Genomic DNA, 20763 nt, shown 5'->3' on the forward strand with positions numbered 1-20763 from the left:
GATATATGAAATGTCACTCAACATCACTAATCATTAGTGAAATGCAAATTAAAAAAATGGGATATTATCTCACACGTGTTTGGATGGCTATTATCAAAAAAATGAAAAATAATAACAAGTATTGTCAAGGATATGAAAAAATTGAAACCCTTGTTCACTGTTAGTGAGAGCATAAAATGGTGCATCAACTATGGAAAACAGTATGGAAGGTCCTCAGAAATTAGAAATGAAACTGTCATATGATCTAGCAATCCCACGTTTGGTGTATATATCCAAAATAATTGAAATCATTATCTCAAACAGATATCTGCACAACCATGTTCTTTGTAGCACTATTCACAATAGCTAAGAAACTATCACAAATGTCTATCAATAGATAATTGATTAAAGAAATGTATATACATATGTATGTGTGTATATATGTATATGATAAAATATATTCAGCCTTATAAAAGAAGAAAATTCTGTCATATGTGAGAACATGGAGGACATTATTATGCTAAGGGAAATAAACCAGTCACAGAAAGATAAATACTTTATAATTTCCCTTATAAGAGAAATCTAAACTATCAAAGTCATCGAAACAGATAATGGAATAGTAGGAGCCAGGGGCTGTGAGAGGGGAAAATGGGATTTAATTTTCAATGGGTATAACATTTCGGATGAATAAATAAGTTCCAGAAATCTGCTGTATAACATTGTGACTATAGTTAATAAGACTCTATTGTGTACTTAAAAATTTGTCAAGAGGCTGGGGTTGGTGGATCAGCCTGTAATCCCAGCACTTTGGGAGTCAGGGCAAGTGAATTGCCTGAGCCCATGGGTTCAAGACTCACCCAGGCACCTTGGTGAGACCTCATCTCTACAAAAAAAAAAAAAAAAAAAATTAGTCAGGTATGATAGTGCACGCCTGTAGTTTCGGCTACTTGGAAGGTTGAGGCAATCAGATTGCAGGAACCCAGCAGGTTGAGGCTGCAGTGGCCGGGAGTGTGCCTCTGCACTCCAGTCTGGGCAATGGATTGAGACTCTAACTCAAAAAAAAAAAATTGTCAAAAGAATTAATATCATGTTAAGTGTTCTCACCATAACAAGAAAAAAAGAAATAAAAGAATGTGAAACAGGAAGAAAGACATCTCTTTAGCTTTTCTTTCATGCATTTACTATCATGTTTCTAAAATGTCATCTAATAAATTATAATTTGGCATGACAGATAAATCCAGGATTTGTAGGATCTGAAGTTTATACAATTTGGAGTGGGCCTTCTTAGAGAAAAATAATACACAATTATGAATACAAAATTGCTAGGGTCTCTCCTGTGGCAGGGAAGGAACCTAACTTTAGGTTCCATTAGCTATACTATGAAGCTAGCGTAAGGTATTTAGGGTATTATTTCTTGGAGAGTCAGAATCTAGATTCATACATACTGCATATTCTTTATATACCAGTTAGCTCCAAAATGTGTACATGACAGCACCTTATATGAACAAAAGATTAAGAAGAGACTATTCTTTTGCCAGGGTTGCAGATCTGCCACTGCTTATTAAAAATCTCAGTGGGCAAAGAAAAAGTAATAGGTGCAGGTGGATGAAAGTCCATCAAATTTAGCTGCTGGCATCAGATATGCAAAGAACAGAATTGCTAATGCAAACTACATTAACCTATTAACAATCAGCACAGACAACACAACTAGGTATTCAGATGACCAGAGACAGAAATCTGACTAATTCAGATTCTTAAAAACTACATAATGACAGACAGAAATTAGAACCTTGACATTTACATGTAGACCCAGCATTTCATTCCTAAATTAGTACACCTGCAATTTTTTCCTTTTCTCAAGCTGTTTATAAAACTGATGTTTACACTTCCTTTTGAGATAGTTTGTGCTCTTATCGAGACTGTCATATTTTTATATTTTGTTAGCAAAAATAAACTCAGTTCCAAAAAAAAAAGATCAGAAGAAAAAACTGTCAGATTGAATGCAAAAATTAATAATAGTGAAAGCAGCATATTTAAGAAAAGACTTATAAAAGCAAAATTAATCAACAAATTGAAGAACTCATTCAGGTTATCAAGGGAACAAAAATTTGGGGACCTAGGCTAACTTTTTGGACTTGTGAACAAATTGAACTTTCAAACACATATTCAGAACAGAACTCATTAGTATGTAGGTACTTATTGTATATGTTTCAAGGAGCATATACAATTTGAAATAAAATGAATAATCATATTTAATCAATTCAGAAAAATCAAAGATGTATAACATAGAGCATTTTATATTCTTTTAGGTGGCTCTCTATAAAGTGGGAAAATTGACTGTTGCCACCAAATATCCATTCTCATGTTCCTCCCTTGTTACAGATGCTGAGCAGTGTGCCTAGCTAAATGATGATATTTACCAGTCTTCCTGCTACAGTGATTGAGTTATATTGCATGTCAATGACCTATAAACAGTTGTGGAATTTCCAGGAAGACTCTTTACAAGAGCAAGGATAAGTGCTTTTTGTCCTCCACTTGCTTTTTACTGTCATGGACCTAGAATATACATTGAAGGCTGGAGTTCCAGCAGCCCCCTTGAGCCCTAAAATGACCTTCAGAATGGAAGCTATGATCTTGGAATGCTAGAGAAAAATATAAATGATTGAAGTCCAGATGCATTATGGAGCAATTATGCCAGCTGCTTACAGTATGTTTTATGGATCAATAAACTCCTGTATATTTAAGTCATATTTTTTTCTCAGTGTCTTCTACGAAGTGCTGGAAAAAGTCACTAACACAGTTTAGATTAATATAAAGATCAAAATATTAATAGGAATGATAAGAAGCAGGATAAATATACAAAACTAATTGATAAAAGTCACGTGTTATTTTGGTAGTTCAAACATTTAATTCCAGTGATATAAGCCAAATTATCACTTGTAGGAAAGTGGCTTAATGGAGTATTCATATCAACTTGAGGTACATGTAAATAGAGTGACAGACATAGCAAATAAGGTATAAGAAAAATTCAATTTACATTGAATTTCAGATAAACAAGCATTATTTTTGCAAAAATAATGAAATAAAAATATTTATAATATATCTGAATATCAAATTTACTGGGTGTTCTTTATTTTATCTTGCAACCCTACCTGTAGAGTTGTTGAAAGTCATAATAATATGAATTACATCAGTTTTTTTCTCAAAGAAATAATATTTTCATGAAAGCATTGCACCTGGTATTTGACATGATCAACAATGACAAGGTACTGATAGTGATAGAATAAATAACACACATTTATTGAACATTTGTAATATCATTGAATTTTGAGAAAAACTCCTATTACAGATGAATAAACTGAAGCTTCAATTTTGTTCATAATAAATTCATTGTAGTCACATAGACAAGAAGTGATTAAACTAGAATTGGAATCTAGTATGGTATGATATAATTTGACTTCAGTGTTGAATTTGAACAAGATCATTATATAACAATGATGGCTAACCATAGATATTATAAATAAAATGATGTTTAAGTTTTTAACCTAATTTCTCTTAACTAAAAATGAGGAAAACAAAACAAAACAAAAATCTGCTATCCAACTGCGTTCTGACAATTTCATTGGTAAACTACACACATCCTTAGAGTGCCACATTTAAACTTCTTTTTCCTTCACTTCTTCCAATTCTGTCAACCAATTCTAATTTCTTTCTCCACATTTCTCTAAAAACTGCATCCTTGTCTCTTTGCCTGCCTCACTTTCCGTAATTCAGCTTCTCTGCTAAAAGGAACTTGCAAACCAAGAACAAGATCAAAATAAGGCAATTAGCTTTTTCAGGAAATTGAGTATAAAGAAATTCGAGGACACACATACAGACAAATTCATTTAGTTGAGTGACTGTAATGACATATTTTTAGAACAGGAATTAATAAAAGATTGCTAATCAGTAAATTAGATAGCATGATTCTGAAGTGCCTTGAATTGAAATAAACAAATCTTCTACTTTCATTGACTATTATAACTGGATAAAATTTGGTTCCAGCATTCCTTGTGAATTCCCAGTCTCTCTTGGTACTACATGTAATCTAATATTAAAATCCTATTGTTTTGAGCAGGTTGAGGGAATCTGTGCTCCTTGAAACATATACAATAAGTACCTACATACTAATGAGTTCTGTTCTGAATATGTGTTTGAAAGTTCAATTTGTTCACAAGTCCAAAAAGTTAGCCTAGGTCCCCAAATAATTCACATCAGTGTATACCAGCTATATCACTGCTGCTCTTACATTTGCTTCCAGACATCCTGGGTTTGATATAAAGTCCTGCACTACTGTATTCTATACAGTACCGTACAGTAAAGTACACAAAAGCACATCCATTTGTAGAGGATGCACATATATGACAATGTACACCAGGCTGGTGAACTAACTTATGTGACTGGACATGCAAATGCATGTTTGTATCTTTGAACGTTTGTAACTTAAAGGTTCCTTAGTGTTTAAGGAAGATGAGAAGAAAGGGAGAGGGAAGAAAAAGTAGCGAGAAAAGATATAGTTTCATCGAAAACTTACAGTGTGCCTCATATAGTGTTAACAGCTTTGAAATAATATGTCTCATTAATTCTCACCAAAAAAATGAGTTAATTATATTGTTATCATTATTTTACAGATAAGGGAGCTAAGATACAAAGAGTTTAATTACTTTGCTTGAGGTCATATCATTTCGAAATGACTGAATATTATTTGGAATCCAGACAATCTGAATCTACTGCCCATGTTGCAAATCACTGTCATCCTAGTTGTTATAGGTTGGCAGTGTGTTTTTATCCATTTGGTGCAAAATATAAGACAGGCAAAATAAAAGGCTTCAAATATCAATTGAATATCAATCAGTCTGTAACACATAAGATTCAGAATTATTTGGGTTACACTTTCCAAAGGGCATTAGAAAACTGTTGAACATCTCACTTGCACACAGTTAAAATCTTGATCTAGAGTCTATCAGGTCACTTAAACATCCCACACTTAAAACCACTTAGTTATAAGCTCAGTGACCCTGGGTAAACAATTAAATATCTCTCTTATCATAACCTTCTATCTGTGTAAATGAGCATTAGTTTCTCTACTTCACGGAGTTGTGTTTAGGACTAATGAGGTAATGAGACAATGAGATAATAAGAAGTAATATGAACACATCTTATTAAAGAAATAAAATACATGAAAGGAGGATTAAAAATATAATCAGTCAGGTGCGGTGACTCAAGCCTGTAATCCCAGCACTTTGTGAGGCCAAAGTGAGTGGATTGCCTGAGCCCATGGGTTCGAGAACATCCTGGGCAACATGGTGAGACCTTGTCTCTACAATAAATAAAACAATTAGCCAGGTGTGGTAGCATGAGCCTGTGTTTCCAGCTACTTGGAAGGCTGAGGCCGAAGGATCACCTGAGCCCAACAGGTTGATGCTGGGGTGGCCGTAAGCATGCCACTGCACTCCAGTCTGGATGACGGAGTGAAACTCCAACTCAAAAAAAAAAAAAAAGAAAAAAAGAAAAGCATTAATCACCAGGTTTCTTCAGCGCTTAAGGATAAAATAAAAAATCAATATTTTTATTAAATATAGTAGATATAAAAATGAGTGGCAGTTATGCTTTTAAAATACCTCTATAACATTTTAATTTTTTGCAATTAGAACATATTTATATATTGACTAGGTAAACATATATTGAATCCTATTGAAATGACTGAAAAATGACCTGTTTTTAAATACATAAATATAAGCTTGTTAGACATAAGTAACTCCATTCTGCTAAAATCTTCTTTATAAGTACTCACAGTTACCTGCTTGACATAACTCCCCCCGTATGTAACCACAATTGTCCTTGACCCCTAAACTGTAATTAAGAGCTTTTTATTTGAAATCCCCAACCCCACCCACATCCTGTTACAAAACACTGTTTCAAAATTAATTTTACAAGAAAATGCCTGACCAACAGCCAGTTAAGTAAACAAAAAACCCACAAACCCCTTGCCCAGTTTTCTTTTCATTTCTGGTATATAAACTTTAGCCATCATAATAACAGAAACTGTATGTTTTTTTCAAGCTGCACTACAGATAAATTACCCCACTACTTGCTTTGCTGGGGCTGAGAGTTTTCAATGACTCTTGCCTCTCTCAGTTGCCATGGCTGATTAAAGAAATCTTCAGAATCGGAAGTCCTGTGTGTTGACACCTTATTTCTCGAACTCCGGTCATAACACTATGTGATATAATATTTAAGAATCACAAAGTATATTGCCATTGTTTTTCTCTGACATGAAAGATACTTATAACTTTAGGTGTACATAATTCAACGGGAATTAAATTCACTTTTGTGGGAACAGATAATATACTAATAGGGTATACAAGCAGATTCAGATCTGGAATTTTTAAGCTTTTTTTTAAAAGCAAAATGAAAATATATTTTAGTATAAAAACAGCATCTGAATTTTTGAATACATCAGAAATCCACATTTGAAAATGAAAAATGTATTTCATACAAATATAATTATAGATGTTTCTTGAAGTAATTAAGCCCCCAAATTAACTAGACAACATTCTTAGAGGCACACAACACAGTCCATTCTAGTTAGTTTTAAGCAGGAAAATAATTTAATAAAGAATATTAGAAAGCTCATAGAATATTCAAGAGAACAGAGCGTCAGTCTTGAGATCTAAAACAACAGAAAAGATGCCCAAGTCATATATGGAGATTAACCTGTTGAAAACCTCGTTGCAGCTGAACACAGAACAACTCCAATCCTTTTAGCACTGCTCTCCTTGAAAGTAGGATCCTTCATCCCAGCACTCAGTAGAAAGAATGGGTGGAGAGAATAAAATATGGAAAATACCTTCATTTTCTGTTCTTGTTCATTAAATAAAATCTTGTTCATTAGTTTGTTTATTAGAGCCTTATTTATGTGTCTGTTCCTTAACTGCAAAGAAGGCTAACCAAATACGTTTCTGGTTTTCCAACTTAAGAAAGCAAAAATCATAGAGTAGGAATTGCCAAAACATTAAAGTGGTACTTAAAAGACATTGGATAACCAGAAAGCACATCGATATCAGGTAGAGACTTCACTAAATATATATATGCATATGTATATATATGGTTTATTTAATTGTGAAGTGACTTCTGGCAGACTTCTAGCAGAAATAAATATTAAATGAAACACAATATGTGATATTTTATAAGTTTTTCACGCTATAGTTATATTTATAAGTGCATTTAAATATATTTTAATAATTTGACTGTTGATGCCATAGGGCTTAAACAAAAAAGAAAACAGGAGTATATTGGAAAAGTGAATAAATATTTCTCTTTCAAAGATATCTTTGCATGTTCTCTGCTCTTTTAATTTGGAAAGGCTGATAGCTCTGTGTACACTATAGATTATGATTGTTTGTTCAGCTTAACTAAATATGGCTCAAAATGAAACTGAAACTTTCTAAATATTGGAAACACTTTTAAAATTCTCAAAATTTATCTTCTCTATAAAGTCTATCTAAAATAACTTCATACAATAAAAATCAATTTAAGCCAGAAATTATCTAATACTTATGTATATTTTAGAGATCTAATTTATCCAGTAATTATCTTCTAGAAAATTTGAGTTTCTGAAGCAGATTCAAGAATTAGGAAGCAAGTAAAATAATTTACAAAACTCATGCACAAGTGTATGTCCACTTTTGCAGGTTGTCCACAGAATATCAATCATAGCATATTATTTCATATACTTGAAACAATTTTTAAATGAGTTTATTTTGAGTTTTTCTTTTTATCAGAGCACCCTAAAATACATGAGTTTATTGAAAATGATAGTGAAAAGTTTAACTGTAAGGTTGACAATAAAATAGAAGTTAAAGTATAGACATAACAGACCACACAGCAAATCCATGATGATTTTGTCTAGGGCCTTGGTTTTCAAACGATCTTGAATGTTACTGAGATCAAAGCTGCTCAATGTTATTGATATCATAAAGGATTAATCACTATTCTCATATATTCTTTGAGGGAAGTTCACATATGTAAGCAAATTTGGAAAAGTTCCATCAAAATAAACAAAATAATAAAAATAAAAGAGCCTTCTTGTTCTGATAAATTCTAAGACACTGAACAAAAAGGGAACGATGTAACAGGAATTTGGACTTGTATCTTGGATGTATTTTAGGAGTTTTTCGTGCAACAGCAAAGAATAAGTAGAAAAGTGTTGACCTTTGAGTAATGATACAAAATATGCAAAGAGATAATAAAACTCCAAAATCACTAAGGTAAAGATTGCCCATTTCATTTCCACAGATAGCCCATAAGCAAACGATTTTTACGTCTTTTCATCTTCTAGGATAATGTTCACTTTCTGATGCTCACTTTAAACAGACATCATGGAAGGAATAGATGAATGTTCTGGAGTTTGTTTTTTGTTCCACTTTTGAAGCTATAATTAACGGAGTTGAGTTTAAATTCTAAATTTCTAGGAATAAACGTGAGTAGAAAAACATGTTCCTTAATTCCAGAAAAGTAAAGCATTTATTTGTTTTGATTAATATTTCTTGTTTCTAATACATTATGAAGTATTGAGAGCAAACACTGCCTTCAGCACCTTTTGACTTTCACAAACTATAGACTGGTTCTCAATCACAACAAAATTACATAGAGATTGTTGGTGATTATAGAAATACTGACCATCAGACCTGTAACATTCTAATGTGACTTCCAGAGATGATTAGCCAAAGGTAATAGAATGCAATGGCTTCTTATTTTTTGTTTTGTTTTATTTTTTTCTGTTCTACCCATTTGTTGAGAAAATACCCAGCTCTTGCTTAATAATAATAAAGATCACCCCACATAATTTTGTCCTTCTTAGCCCAGTAAACACTTGACCCCAGATTGGTATATCAGATTTTAACATTCACCAAGTAATGACTCAATGAAAGATGTACAATGTCAGTCAGTAAAAGTTATGATATTTGTAGAATGTATTTCACAGATATCATAACATTATTAATGAGTAACCCACACTGTATAGTATTTCTTAATATATTTTCTTATTGAAAATTAATACACACATATTAATGCAAAAAAATTCAAAGGGACACACTTCTTTGTAAGTCTTTGTTCCATCCCTGATCCCATCCCCATCCTTAGAACCATCACTTTGAATAATTTCATAGATATGGTTCTAGAAATTTTCTATAAATAAACCATATATTTATAGATGGCTAGACATATTCTGTCAGATAGTAGGACATATTTTAATATAACCTCATATAAATGTATTTTCCTATCAGCACATATAAATTATCCTCACTAATTTTTAGTAGCTATATAGAATTCCATGCCATACACACACACACGCTAATAATTACAATCACATGTTTCCTATTGATGACATTCAAAATTTTTACTTTTATAAAGCTGAAAGTGAAGAATTTTATACATATGTCCCTGTATTCACAAATATGTGCATACATATATATTTGTATATATATCCCATATATATATATATATATATATATCCCATATTTATATTTATGGGATAAGTTCTAGATTTAGTTTTACAGAATGAGTATTTACATTTTAAAACTTAATATACACTCCCTTAAAGATTTTGCATCAATTTATTTTCTCACCAACACAGTGCCATCTAGTCTTTTTACCACGTTAATGCAAATGCTTTGGATAATTCCAAAGGATCTGGAGTGTAACTTCTAATTGGCAAACTAGATATACCAGTATCCCAATAATTATCTTTTATTCTGCATACAATATTCATTCAACTCCTTAGACTTCAAAAAGTCTAGAGTATATCACATGAATTATGTACATTATCAAGCAACTCTATTTATGCACTCACATTGATGTCTTCCAAATCTAAATTATTTAGAATGATATTGTTCCTTTTCCAGATGATAGGAGGTCTCAGGGCTCCCTGAACGGCACAGGTCAGGACAGCACTTTGTCCCACGGTTGCTGCAGTGATGCTTAGTTGCTGATCTTCAGGCAGACTCAACTGGATCACCTCTGAAAAGACAGTCAGCAATGTTGATGAGCAAGTATTGCTGTAAAGTTGATTAGTATAAAGTTTCTGAATACTAGTAATTAAGACTTCTAATTTAAATAAAAGAGAAAAAAATCTTGTGATGAAATGAAGACTAAATTGTTTCCAATAAAAGGTCAGAATGACATTTCAATTTAAGTGATTGACAAGCATCCTCATGAGGCTAAAAACTATTAAACATGAAATGAATATCAGAAGTAGAGTTATAATAAGCCTGGCAGATTGCACCCAAAAGGGAGATAAATTATTTAACTGCCAAGTCGACATGTAGTGTGTCATCAACATTGAAATAAAAATGATGTTGTTTATTCACTGATAGATTTATATTGTAGGTGAGGTGAGATCATTGCTGGCTGGCTCCAGAGAATACAAGCATAGCTGAATAGGTGAAATACATCTTTATGCTGGGGGACATAAATTGATTTTAAAGAAATAAGATTTATTTGGGAAAATGAAGAAGAAAAGAAATGTAGTTGACCGACCAAATGTCAATTAAGTTAAACTCTATAAGTTGCCTTTATCAGTTAGCATTGGGACAGAAAAGTTACTTCCTGATCTTTAAATTTTAAAGTTGAATGCCACATTTTTAACTAACCACTGTACATGTTTCTTCTCATAATTTCTGCCAATGTACATATTTGTGTCTTTTGTGAACAATGAAACCATTATTTGAGATCTGGATCTGGCTTTCCTTTTCTGTTTTCAGGCAACTCTTACCACATATGAAAATTAGCAACTGTGTCATTATAAATTATCATGAGAAATGACTAGAATAATGTCTACCAATTCTACATCCATATAAAAGTCTCCCTTTGGTTTCCAGTTGGCATTCACAGACACTAACTTTTCTACAGTGTGACTGAGTATTGCATTTTGACTTTGCCCAGTCTTAGCCAAGTTAGAAATACCACTAACGATTGTGATCTAAATATTGATATGGAGGAGTGAAATAACTGTCCTTTGTTCCATTGCTGTTGTAGAGATATTTTTCATCAAGGTTGAGGAGAGAAAGTGGTATTATTAATTTGTAATAAATATGACTATGCACCGTCTCCTTCAGAAACCCCCTTTCTCCATGTCAACTTTCTACTGCTTTGTTCTTTCTTAAATCCGTATGCCCCTTGAGGTACTAGTCAAGTAAATTTTACATACCATATCATTGTCACTAAACAGTTCTTTGGTTTTTGGTGCCATTACAAGTTGCAAGGCCAAAAAGGGCACAAGTTTCTGCATCAGAAGGTCTAGACTAAACATATAACTCCTTCACTTGCACACATTAGCTGTGAATAACTGATGTGTGGTGTTATCGTCACTGGCTGACACCTCATTGACTAGTGAAAATAAACAGAAAAATGCTGACACTCATATTCTGTTATAGAGCATCTAAGCTCTAAATCTAAAAGCCACAACTACTTAAGTCATTATTGTTTTGTGTTTTCAAATAAAGGGGCCTGAATTCTCTTGAAACTGAAAAGCCCTACTAGAGATGCTCAAGCTAAGCTTCTTTTGGTTGTCACATCATCAAAATATGTAGGTAATCAGATTAAAAGGGGGTAACGAGCACCCTGTTCAGTCCTTTGTAGGGACAGTTTAATGTTCCCTGAATGAGATTTATTCATATTCCATTTTATTTCAGTGCTTCCTAAGAAGTAAGAACATAGGGACTATTTTCAGTCTGCATTTTAAAAAATACATTCTGTCATGAATGTACACATAGACACACATACACATAGAAACACACATATACATATATAGAGATATATAAAATAAGTAAAAGAAAACAAATTTTGTCAATTAAGAACAGGAAAGGTGAAATTTACAAACATGGTGCTCCTTTATATCTTCTTTTATATTATAAACTTACAGTAAGGGAAAACATTATAAAATTAATAGCATCACATAAAGTATCATGTAATAATGATTAATAATTTTCCATTTACATTCCCAAATTCCAGCTTCTGGTTGTTCATTAAATCATAAAAGAGATAATAGGACATCTGGTTCTAAAAACAACATGTTAACATTGGCTATTCTGCCATTTAGAAATACGATTGCTACTAAATCATTCTGGAATCACTTCTCTAATCTTCTGCATCTGGTATTAGGTCTCAGGCCATTTAAATTAGTTGTGCTTTTTATAGTTATATATGATAATATTAGTGAGAGAACATAATCATCTTAGAATAAATGCTGATATTTGGCATAGCATTATGTGGGCAATTTTTCCAAAATGTATTTTTTGAGAAGATTCATAATTAGAATAAAGAGTTATTATTCACTTGGAATACTAATATTCACAAAAAACTTTTTAAGTTTTAGGTTTGTATTTTTAAATAATTTTAAATTTATCTAGGTAATGCATATTATTATATGATATATTCTAAATGTATATTACATATTAAATAATTAAATAGTATATATTAGATATAGTATTTGAAAATTCTTTAGCATTGTTTTCTGCAACATGTTTAATATACAAAATTCTTCCCTGCTGTGTTATACAGACATTCATACACCAAACCAATTATGTTCACTGGTTACTTCTCAAAATCAAGTGATCCTTCTCTTAAGTACATTTAGCAGCAAGATTCATTTTAGCCTCAAAATTGCTATGCCTATTGTTACTTATCTTTGTGATAATTATTAAATAAAGATTTAATCTTAGAAATTACAAATAGTAAACATTAGTATCCTTCAATTTCATCAAGAATGATTTAGTGATGAGCAAAATGCTTATAAAAATTGTCAATTGTATAAGTTTGTAGATACATGATCATTATTTCTAGTAATGCATTAACAAACTGAAACACTAGCTATGCATCAAGCTGAATCTAATTTAAAACTGATTTTTAGATCTATTAATATAGTCTGTTTTCTCTGATTGTGTGAATATCTTTTAATGATAATAGTTATTAGATTACAAATAAGAGTTTCAAAAAAATTGAAAACAATCTTTTATCACTATGGTTAATCTATGTTTTTCTTGAATATGCATAAACAATGACATATTTCATCTTATGCCATTCAATCTAGAAATAATAGTGCTATACAGAGAATGTTAGTTCTGTACAGAGAGGTGATTTGCAGCAAATAACATCGATCATTTTATACCCTTTCCATCTCCTCTGCTCTAATAATAATGCATTTTAATGATATTACTCAATAGCTAATTTAAGTAAAATCATATATCACGTGATGTCAAGAGTCATCTGGAGTCATGACAAAAAATAAAAACAAGTAGGCTAAGTACACATGGTACTGACCGTTTTGAAACACTTCAGCACTTCCTTAATCTGTGAACTTACTTCCTACGGAGGCCCCTCTCAAGTCTTCAAGTCAGAGTTTTCATGGTGTTTTCTCTGATCTCATGTTATCAAGATTACTAATTCTATTTCTATTCCAGCTTTTGGTTTTGATTACTTAGGAAAGCTGAGAAGCAAGCAGAATAATTTCTCTTTATGGATCCTTTTCTACACATTCTTATTTTCACAACTTGGCTTAGAGGAGTAATAAGAGCTTGTTTTCACAGAAATAAAAGACTGAATATTTTTGCTAGAAAATCTGAGACCAAAGAGACAAGTATAGTTTAGTACAATTTAAACTATGCCTGGCAGGTATTTATAAAGCATTTAGTTTAATAGCAACTATATGCTAGAAATAATAAAAACAATTAAAAATATTGTATAATTTTTAGGACATACAGAAGGGGAATGAGATATTGTGAATATGTGCAAAGCACCAGTTAAAACAGAAATTGATTTTAGTGATTTTGATTGAAATTTATTTTAAAATCATAAGAAGGACAAAGCTTATCATAACCAGGATTCTGCTCTTCTAAATATCTACATTTTTAAATTCCTAAGTATGTATTTATATTGAATATTTCATTTAATTCATTTAAGCACTAGTTTCATAATCTTATTATCCTCATCATGATTATAATTTCTATTATAATAATTAAGCCTAGAGGAAATTTTATTAGCAATATTTCCAAATAATATATATATTTTACCTTTCTCTACACCAGTAAAAGAAATTGTTAATTAAATGCAGATAATAATACAACAGGAAGCCAGAAATATACCACAGAAAGAAAAACACTTAGAAATCCTAAATGAATTAATTATTCTTATAATGAGACAATCACAATTAATAACAAGGTCTTTAATTAATTGAGAAATTCTAATGGTATTTTTTATCAAGAAATTGGTGATTTCAAAATTAATGTTAATGCTTGCTACCAAGATATGTACAAATTTATTAGGATAAAATGTCTAGAATTTTTAAGACTAAATGCTTATCTGTAAAATATTATATGCTTTTATTATAATTAGTATAACATTAAAACAAAATAAATTTTAAAAGATCTAGAAACTTCTCTTTTTTGGGTAACAATAGACTAGATAATTTGATTGACTCATCCACAAAAGTGAAATAAAATTACAGCAAACAAACAAATAAACAACTCTGAATTAAATATAAATAATATATTCCTAAAGGCATTAAAGAGGTAAGAAGATAGTGAGGAATTACCCAGCCTACATGCTGAAAAGTATTGTAACTCAGAGATGAGTTATGCCTGGACTCACACATTCCTTTGAGGATTTTTCCATTTTGAGGAGATGATTGAGAGACTAGGAGTTACATGGCTTGGTGTTCATCCAAGCTTATAGGACAGGCAAAATAACAGAGTACTTCTCTCTCTGTGCCAGCACTTTAAGGTGCCACACTCTGCATGTGAATGTGTGGACTGCAGCCCACCCTTATTTAGATGTCTCCTAAACACACACACACACACACACACATACACACACACACACACACACACACACACACAAAACACACTTTCTCACTGAAGCACGTTAATATCATTATAGTAATCTAATCCTTGTAATAAAGAATTTTGTATTTACAATACTTGGCAAACTATACACTATAACATAACACAAGAGAGAAGACAGCATGATGAGAAGAAGCAACGACATCAGACAACAGTGACAAAACCAACAAGATTTGAAAGTGTATTATGTTTTGGAAAAAAAACCCAGGTTAGAAATTCTGACAAAAATCTTAAAGCTATAAAAAAAATGCATTACACATTTTTCAAAGGTTAAGTAGAAATTACAGAAGTAGAAAATTTAATAACAGACTAATAATTAAATGTATATACTTTAGCTTAGACACAGCAAAAAAATTGTAAACTGGAATAGAGATTAAAAGAAACTTTACAGAATGAAAGTCAGAAAAACAAAGCTTTTATAACAGATAAAGTTAATGAAACTAGGTTTATGTGGAATCTCAGAATGAGGAAAGAAAGAAAAGAGGGCAGAAGCAATATTTGAAAAAAAACAGGTGAGAGTTTTCTGGAAATGTAAATGAAACCTGTCAGTAGATTGAAGAAAACTAACCAATTTCAATCAAAGTAAATTAAAAACTAGACCAATCCACACACAGACATTTAAAAGAAAAATTTTTTAAAAGGAAAAGAAATGTTATATTGTGTTAATTTTAAAAATACAAATTGCCTTTACAGGAAGGAGAGTTGGACAGATAATAGAGTTCATCAACAAAAATGAAACACGAAGGCAGTATGATAATATATTGGATGTAATCAAATAAAATAATCTTAGAATTTTACAGACATATATAAAAATTAAAATAATTCAGCAGTACCCTAAACATAAAATTTCAAGTTATCGGAATCCTAGAAGAAAACAGGAAATACCCTTATGCATATGGGACAAAGTTCCCAAAAATGAATGCCATAAAAGCTAAGATAGGTGAATGGGACCTTATCAAACTGAAAAGCTTTTCCATAGCAAAAGAAACCATTAGGAGAGTAAAGAGACAACCCAAGGAATGAGAAAAAAATATGTATTAATTATGTATCTGACAAAATACTAACATCTAGAATTTACAAGGAACTCAAACAAACTGAAGGGGAAAAAAAAAGCAAACATCCCCATCAAAAAGTAGGCAAGGGACATGAATAGACACTTTTCAAAATAAGACATATGGGCAGCTTACAGATACATGAAAAACTGCTCAGCCTCACTAATCAACAGAGAGATTCAAATCAAAACTACAATGAGATACCACTCCAGGAAAGATGGCCATCATTAATCAACCACAAAACAACAGTTGCTGACATGGGTGTGGTGAACACTTCTACACTGTTGGTGGGAATACAAATTAATTCAACTTCTATGGAAAGCAGTGTGGTGATTCCTAAAATACTTAAAAATCTGCCTTCTATATGATCCAGTAATCCCTCTCATGGGAATATTCTGAAGGAACATAAATTGTTCTACCAAAAGGACACCTGAACATACATGTTTATAGCTGCATTATTCACATTAGCAAAAACATGGAATCAACTACACTGTCCATTGAAAGTGAACTGAATAAGGACAATGTTGTATATATACATGATGGAATATTATGCAGCCATAAAGAACAAAATCATGGACTTTGCAACAAATTGTATGGAGTTGGAGACCATCATACTTAGTGACCTATCACAGAAATAAAAAACTAAATATTGCATGTTCTCACTCATAGTGGGACCTGAGCATTAATCACAATAGCACAAATGAGGGATTAGAATGACACAAAGGATGCCAGGTGATAAGGAGAAGTGAGGGCCAATTGGAGGCCCAAACTTCACCTGCATGAAGTCTATTTATGTAGTAAATCCTTACTTGTACCCTACATCTCTATAATAAAATAAAATTTGAAAAAAAAAATTCAGAAAAAAAAAGAAGAAAGTGTACTTCGAGCAAACTTTCCTTAAAGTGAATTCCTAAGAACATTCTTCAAGCAGAAGGAAAAGAATTCTAAATGAAAACTCAGATGCAAGAAGAAAAGGACAGCAAAAATAGTGTTTAAGTATGAATGTTAAAGTTTAACATTAAACTATGATACTTCAAGAATGCCTGATAATATATTTTTAAATTCCATAAAAGTGGGATAGAGAAATGTTTCATTAACAAGATATTTTAAAAATTTACCATAAAGGAAGTGATCTTTAATTCTGACTACATTATAATTTAGAATGTCTATTCCTCAAAAATGCAAGTCATCAAGCAGGAAAAAAATATTTGCTACTCACAAAAGTCACATATTTAGAATCAAGATTTACTGCAAATCAATAAGAAAAAGTCAAACCACTCAGTAGAACAATCAACAAAATACTTGAATAGATGTTTTATGAATTAATCTATACAACTAACAAAAACTCTGAAAAAGTACTCAACTCTCTCTGCAACCAGAGAGGTGAAAATTTAAACCAAAGTGGTTCAAATTATCATAAGGTAAAAAGTTTAATGAAGACAAGTGCTGGGAAGAATATACATTCTTTTATACCTTAAACAAGAGTATAAATTTATACAAAAACTTCCTCCATTGGTCAAGAAAGCCTAGTACAAGCAAACTTCCCTGATAAACCCATGTTTCCAAGGACCAAGTTAGCTATATCCCTTGCAGAAATCTAAAGTTATGACATAGTAAAAGTTGAGTGTGTGGTTGTTATAAAGTCATAGCAGATGTAACAATACATACAATTTCAAAGTACTTTACATATATTAGAAAATAACCGAGGAGAGGCCTAAATGGAGAGATAAGAGGCTGGTAGGGCATAAGATACAAGAATGCTGAGCTTATTCTGAAGAAAAGAGGCCAGAAGAGAGAAAAACTCTGAAGATGCAGTTAATAATAGAATTATTCTGCCAAATTTCTAAAAGCAATAAGAAAGACATAAAATTATAATTAAAAGTATTTAGAAGCTAAAACAAAATGGCAATTTATTCCTATGCATTAATTGGAGTGAAGAGTTATATAAATTTATGAATAAAAGACTTTTAAATGCATGCTCTTCTGTAAAACAATGAAGGAAAGTTTTTTTTGTAAAATTGGAATTTTGTTTTTTATCCTCATATTCTCCTTATTTTGTAATAAGAATAGTACCATAGGCAGGAATACATTTTGATATTACTTAGAGTAGTTTTACATATGAACATTCATGAGTCTTATTTCTTATTTTTATTCATTATTTTGCTATTCCTTTAGTGTTTTATAAATATACTACAATTACCTTTCATTTTTAAATTAAATTTCATTCCATTTATTTCCTTCAATTAATTATGTACAGTTGAATTTTAAACTAAGTTAATTTTAAATATACTGCAAAAAATAATTTATTCAGTGATATGTTTGACACAAATAACTTGGAAAATAATTCTTTTTTTATGCAGAATAGTTTCCTTTTTGAAACATGACCCGATAAAAATTGTACTTAATAGGGAGAATTGGGTGACCAGTCAAAGAAGTCAACTTAATTTTAACTCTAGGATTTAGAGAAGTTCAAGGATAGAGAAAACGGAGTGATTTTAACATTATAAGAATATACGCTAGAATAATAGGATATTGACATTGCAACATATATTACAACAAGTTCAAAATCTTTTAAAAAGTGAATTTCGCCAGGCTCGGTGGCTCAGCCTGTAATCCCGCACCTTTGGGAGGCTGAGGTGAGTGGATTGCTTGAGCCCACGGGTTCGAGACCCGCCTGGGCAGCGAGACCTCATCTCTACAATAAATTAAAAAAATCAGCCAGGCATGGTAGCACATGCCTGTAATTTCGGCTACTTGGAAGGCTGAGGAGGAAGGATTGCTGAAGCCCAGCAGGTTGAGGCTGCGGTGGCCGGGAGCGGCCACTGCACTCTAGTCTGGGCGACAGAGTGAGACTCCAACTGAAAAAAAAAAAAGTGAATTTCTCCTTGTAAGTCATAGGTAAAAGGAAATAATTGTGAGCATTTATTGAGCACATACTATTTGCCAGGCATTGTTCAAAGAGGTTAATTTGTTTAATCTTTGAAACTATCCTATGAGGTAGATCCTGATTCTGATTATTATTTATTTATTTTAACTGCAATGCATTCTTGTAAGGAAGAGATAATTAAAATTAATTAGATATTTTGTGATCATGTTAGGAAAAATCTCCAATACTCTAAAACAGCAAAAGACTGAATGACTTAAAATCCTCGATTACACTCTATGAGAAGAGAGAAAATAATCATTTTAAGATGACACATGCACTGAATATGATTATTAGAAATGATGAAAAACCTAAAATTAATCATCTATGCTTTTGCTTTAAGAAATTAAGACAAAAAAATAAGAACAAATTAAATCCGAAGTGGAAAAAAGGTAATAATAATTATAATATAAATAAATGAAACACAAATAAATGAAAACAAGAAATAAACAGAGAAAACAATGAAAACAGAAGTTATTTATTTAAAGAGACAAAATCAATAAGCCTCAAACTGGGCAAACTTAGAAAAACAGAGAAAAGACACAGTACTAAAATTTGAAATAAAAGACAGGATCACTAAACAGCCCCTAGGTATTAGTAGGATAATAAATTACATGAGAGGGGACCCCCCAAAAATGGAATTGTGTTTTGGAGGTCAGAATTGTTTTTTGGTAGTACAGGCATCCCCACTAGGAAAGTGTTCTAGGAATCAATCGGCATCAGTGTACCACCAACTAGCCCTGTTGGGAGAGGCTGTGCTCAGCTTCAGTGAATTTTTTTGTTGTTGGAGATTCTTTCAACGTGTTTGCCCATTCCATGAGGGGTGATTTACAAGGGTATCTGCCCACACCTCATTGAGTGGTCAGCAGTTTTTGACCAAAAACAGCACGACCCCATGTCTCAAACTCTCTATACATCTGAACTTGCCCCATGTGACTTTTTTTGTTTCTCTGGATGAAAAAAATTCTTAAAGGAAATGTTTTGCCCATATAGAAGAGGTGAAACAAAAATTGGCAGAAGTACTAAAAGGCATCAAAATTGATGAGTTCAAAAACTGTTCTGAGCAGTGGAAAAAGGGTCTCGATAGGTGTATTGCATCAAATGAAAAGTATTTTAAAGGTGACTGAAGTTAAAACATGTTGGAGTAAATACACATTTTTTTAAATAAATAATTCTGTTTATAAAAACAGAATTTTGGGCGGGTCCTCCCTCGTGTGTGAACAACTCTATGCCCACAAATTTGAAATGTACCAAATCCTTGAAAGAATCTGCTAAAGCTCACACAAGTAGAAATAAACTATCTGAATAGGTCTGTATATATTAAATAATTAAATAATCTTAATAATTATTAATCACCTTCTCAAACAGAACGCTTTAGGCCCAATGAGTTCACTGGTGAATTTTATAAAATGTTTACAAAAGAAATTATACCAATCCTCTACAATCTCCTTCATAAAATAGAAGCAGAGAAAATGCTTGCTAACTCATTCTATGAGGCTAGCATTACTTTAATACCAAGACCAGACAAAAACACAGATGCAAAAATCCTCAACAAAATGTTAGCACACTGAATCCAACAATGTATAAAAGGAATTATGCACCACAAGAAAGTGAAATTTCTCCTCTGTATGCAATACTGACTCAACATTCAAAAATCAATTATTTTATTCCATCACAGCCACAAGCTAAAGAAGAAAAAACTTGTATGAGATTTGTGTGAGAGAAACTGCAAAAAAGCCTATGAATTCAATTATAAAAGAACTAAATAAATGGAGAAATGGGGGCAGGACTCAGGCTTCACCCCACTAATGGATCTCCCACATACTTGGCCAGATCTTGAAAGTTATCTAAATAAATGAAGAAAAGCAGTATT

At 31.8% G+C, this 20763-nt stretch overlaps 1 protein-coding gene across 2 annotated transcripts in view; it reads right to left on the reverse strand.

The window, feature by feature from the left end:
• Positions 1-20763, reverse strand: part of FSTL5 (follistatin like 5) — a 600815-nt gene that overhangs the window by 285923 nt on the left and 294129 nt on the right. For both annotated transcript variants that reach the window (XM_021717056.1, XM_021717055.1), the window contains exon 4: positions 9872-10038. In XM_021717056.1, coding sequence (XP_021572731.1) covers positions 9872-10038 — 167 coding nt within the window. The remainder of the gene's footprint in view (positions 1-9871; positions 10039-20763) is intronic.

This window comes from Carlito syrichta, unplaced genomic scaffold (assembly GCF_000164805.1).
Source record: "Carlito syrichta isolate Samal-C Ts95f unplaced genomic scaffold, Tarsius_syrichta-2.0.1 Scaffold309202, whole genome shotgun sequence".
Lineage (NCBI taxonomy): Eukaryota > Metazoa > Chordata > Mammalia > Primates > Tarsiidae > Carlito > Carlito syrichta.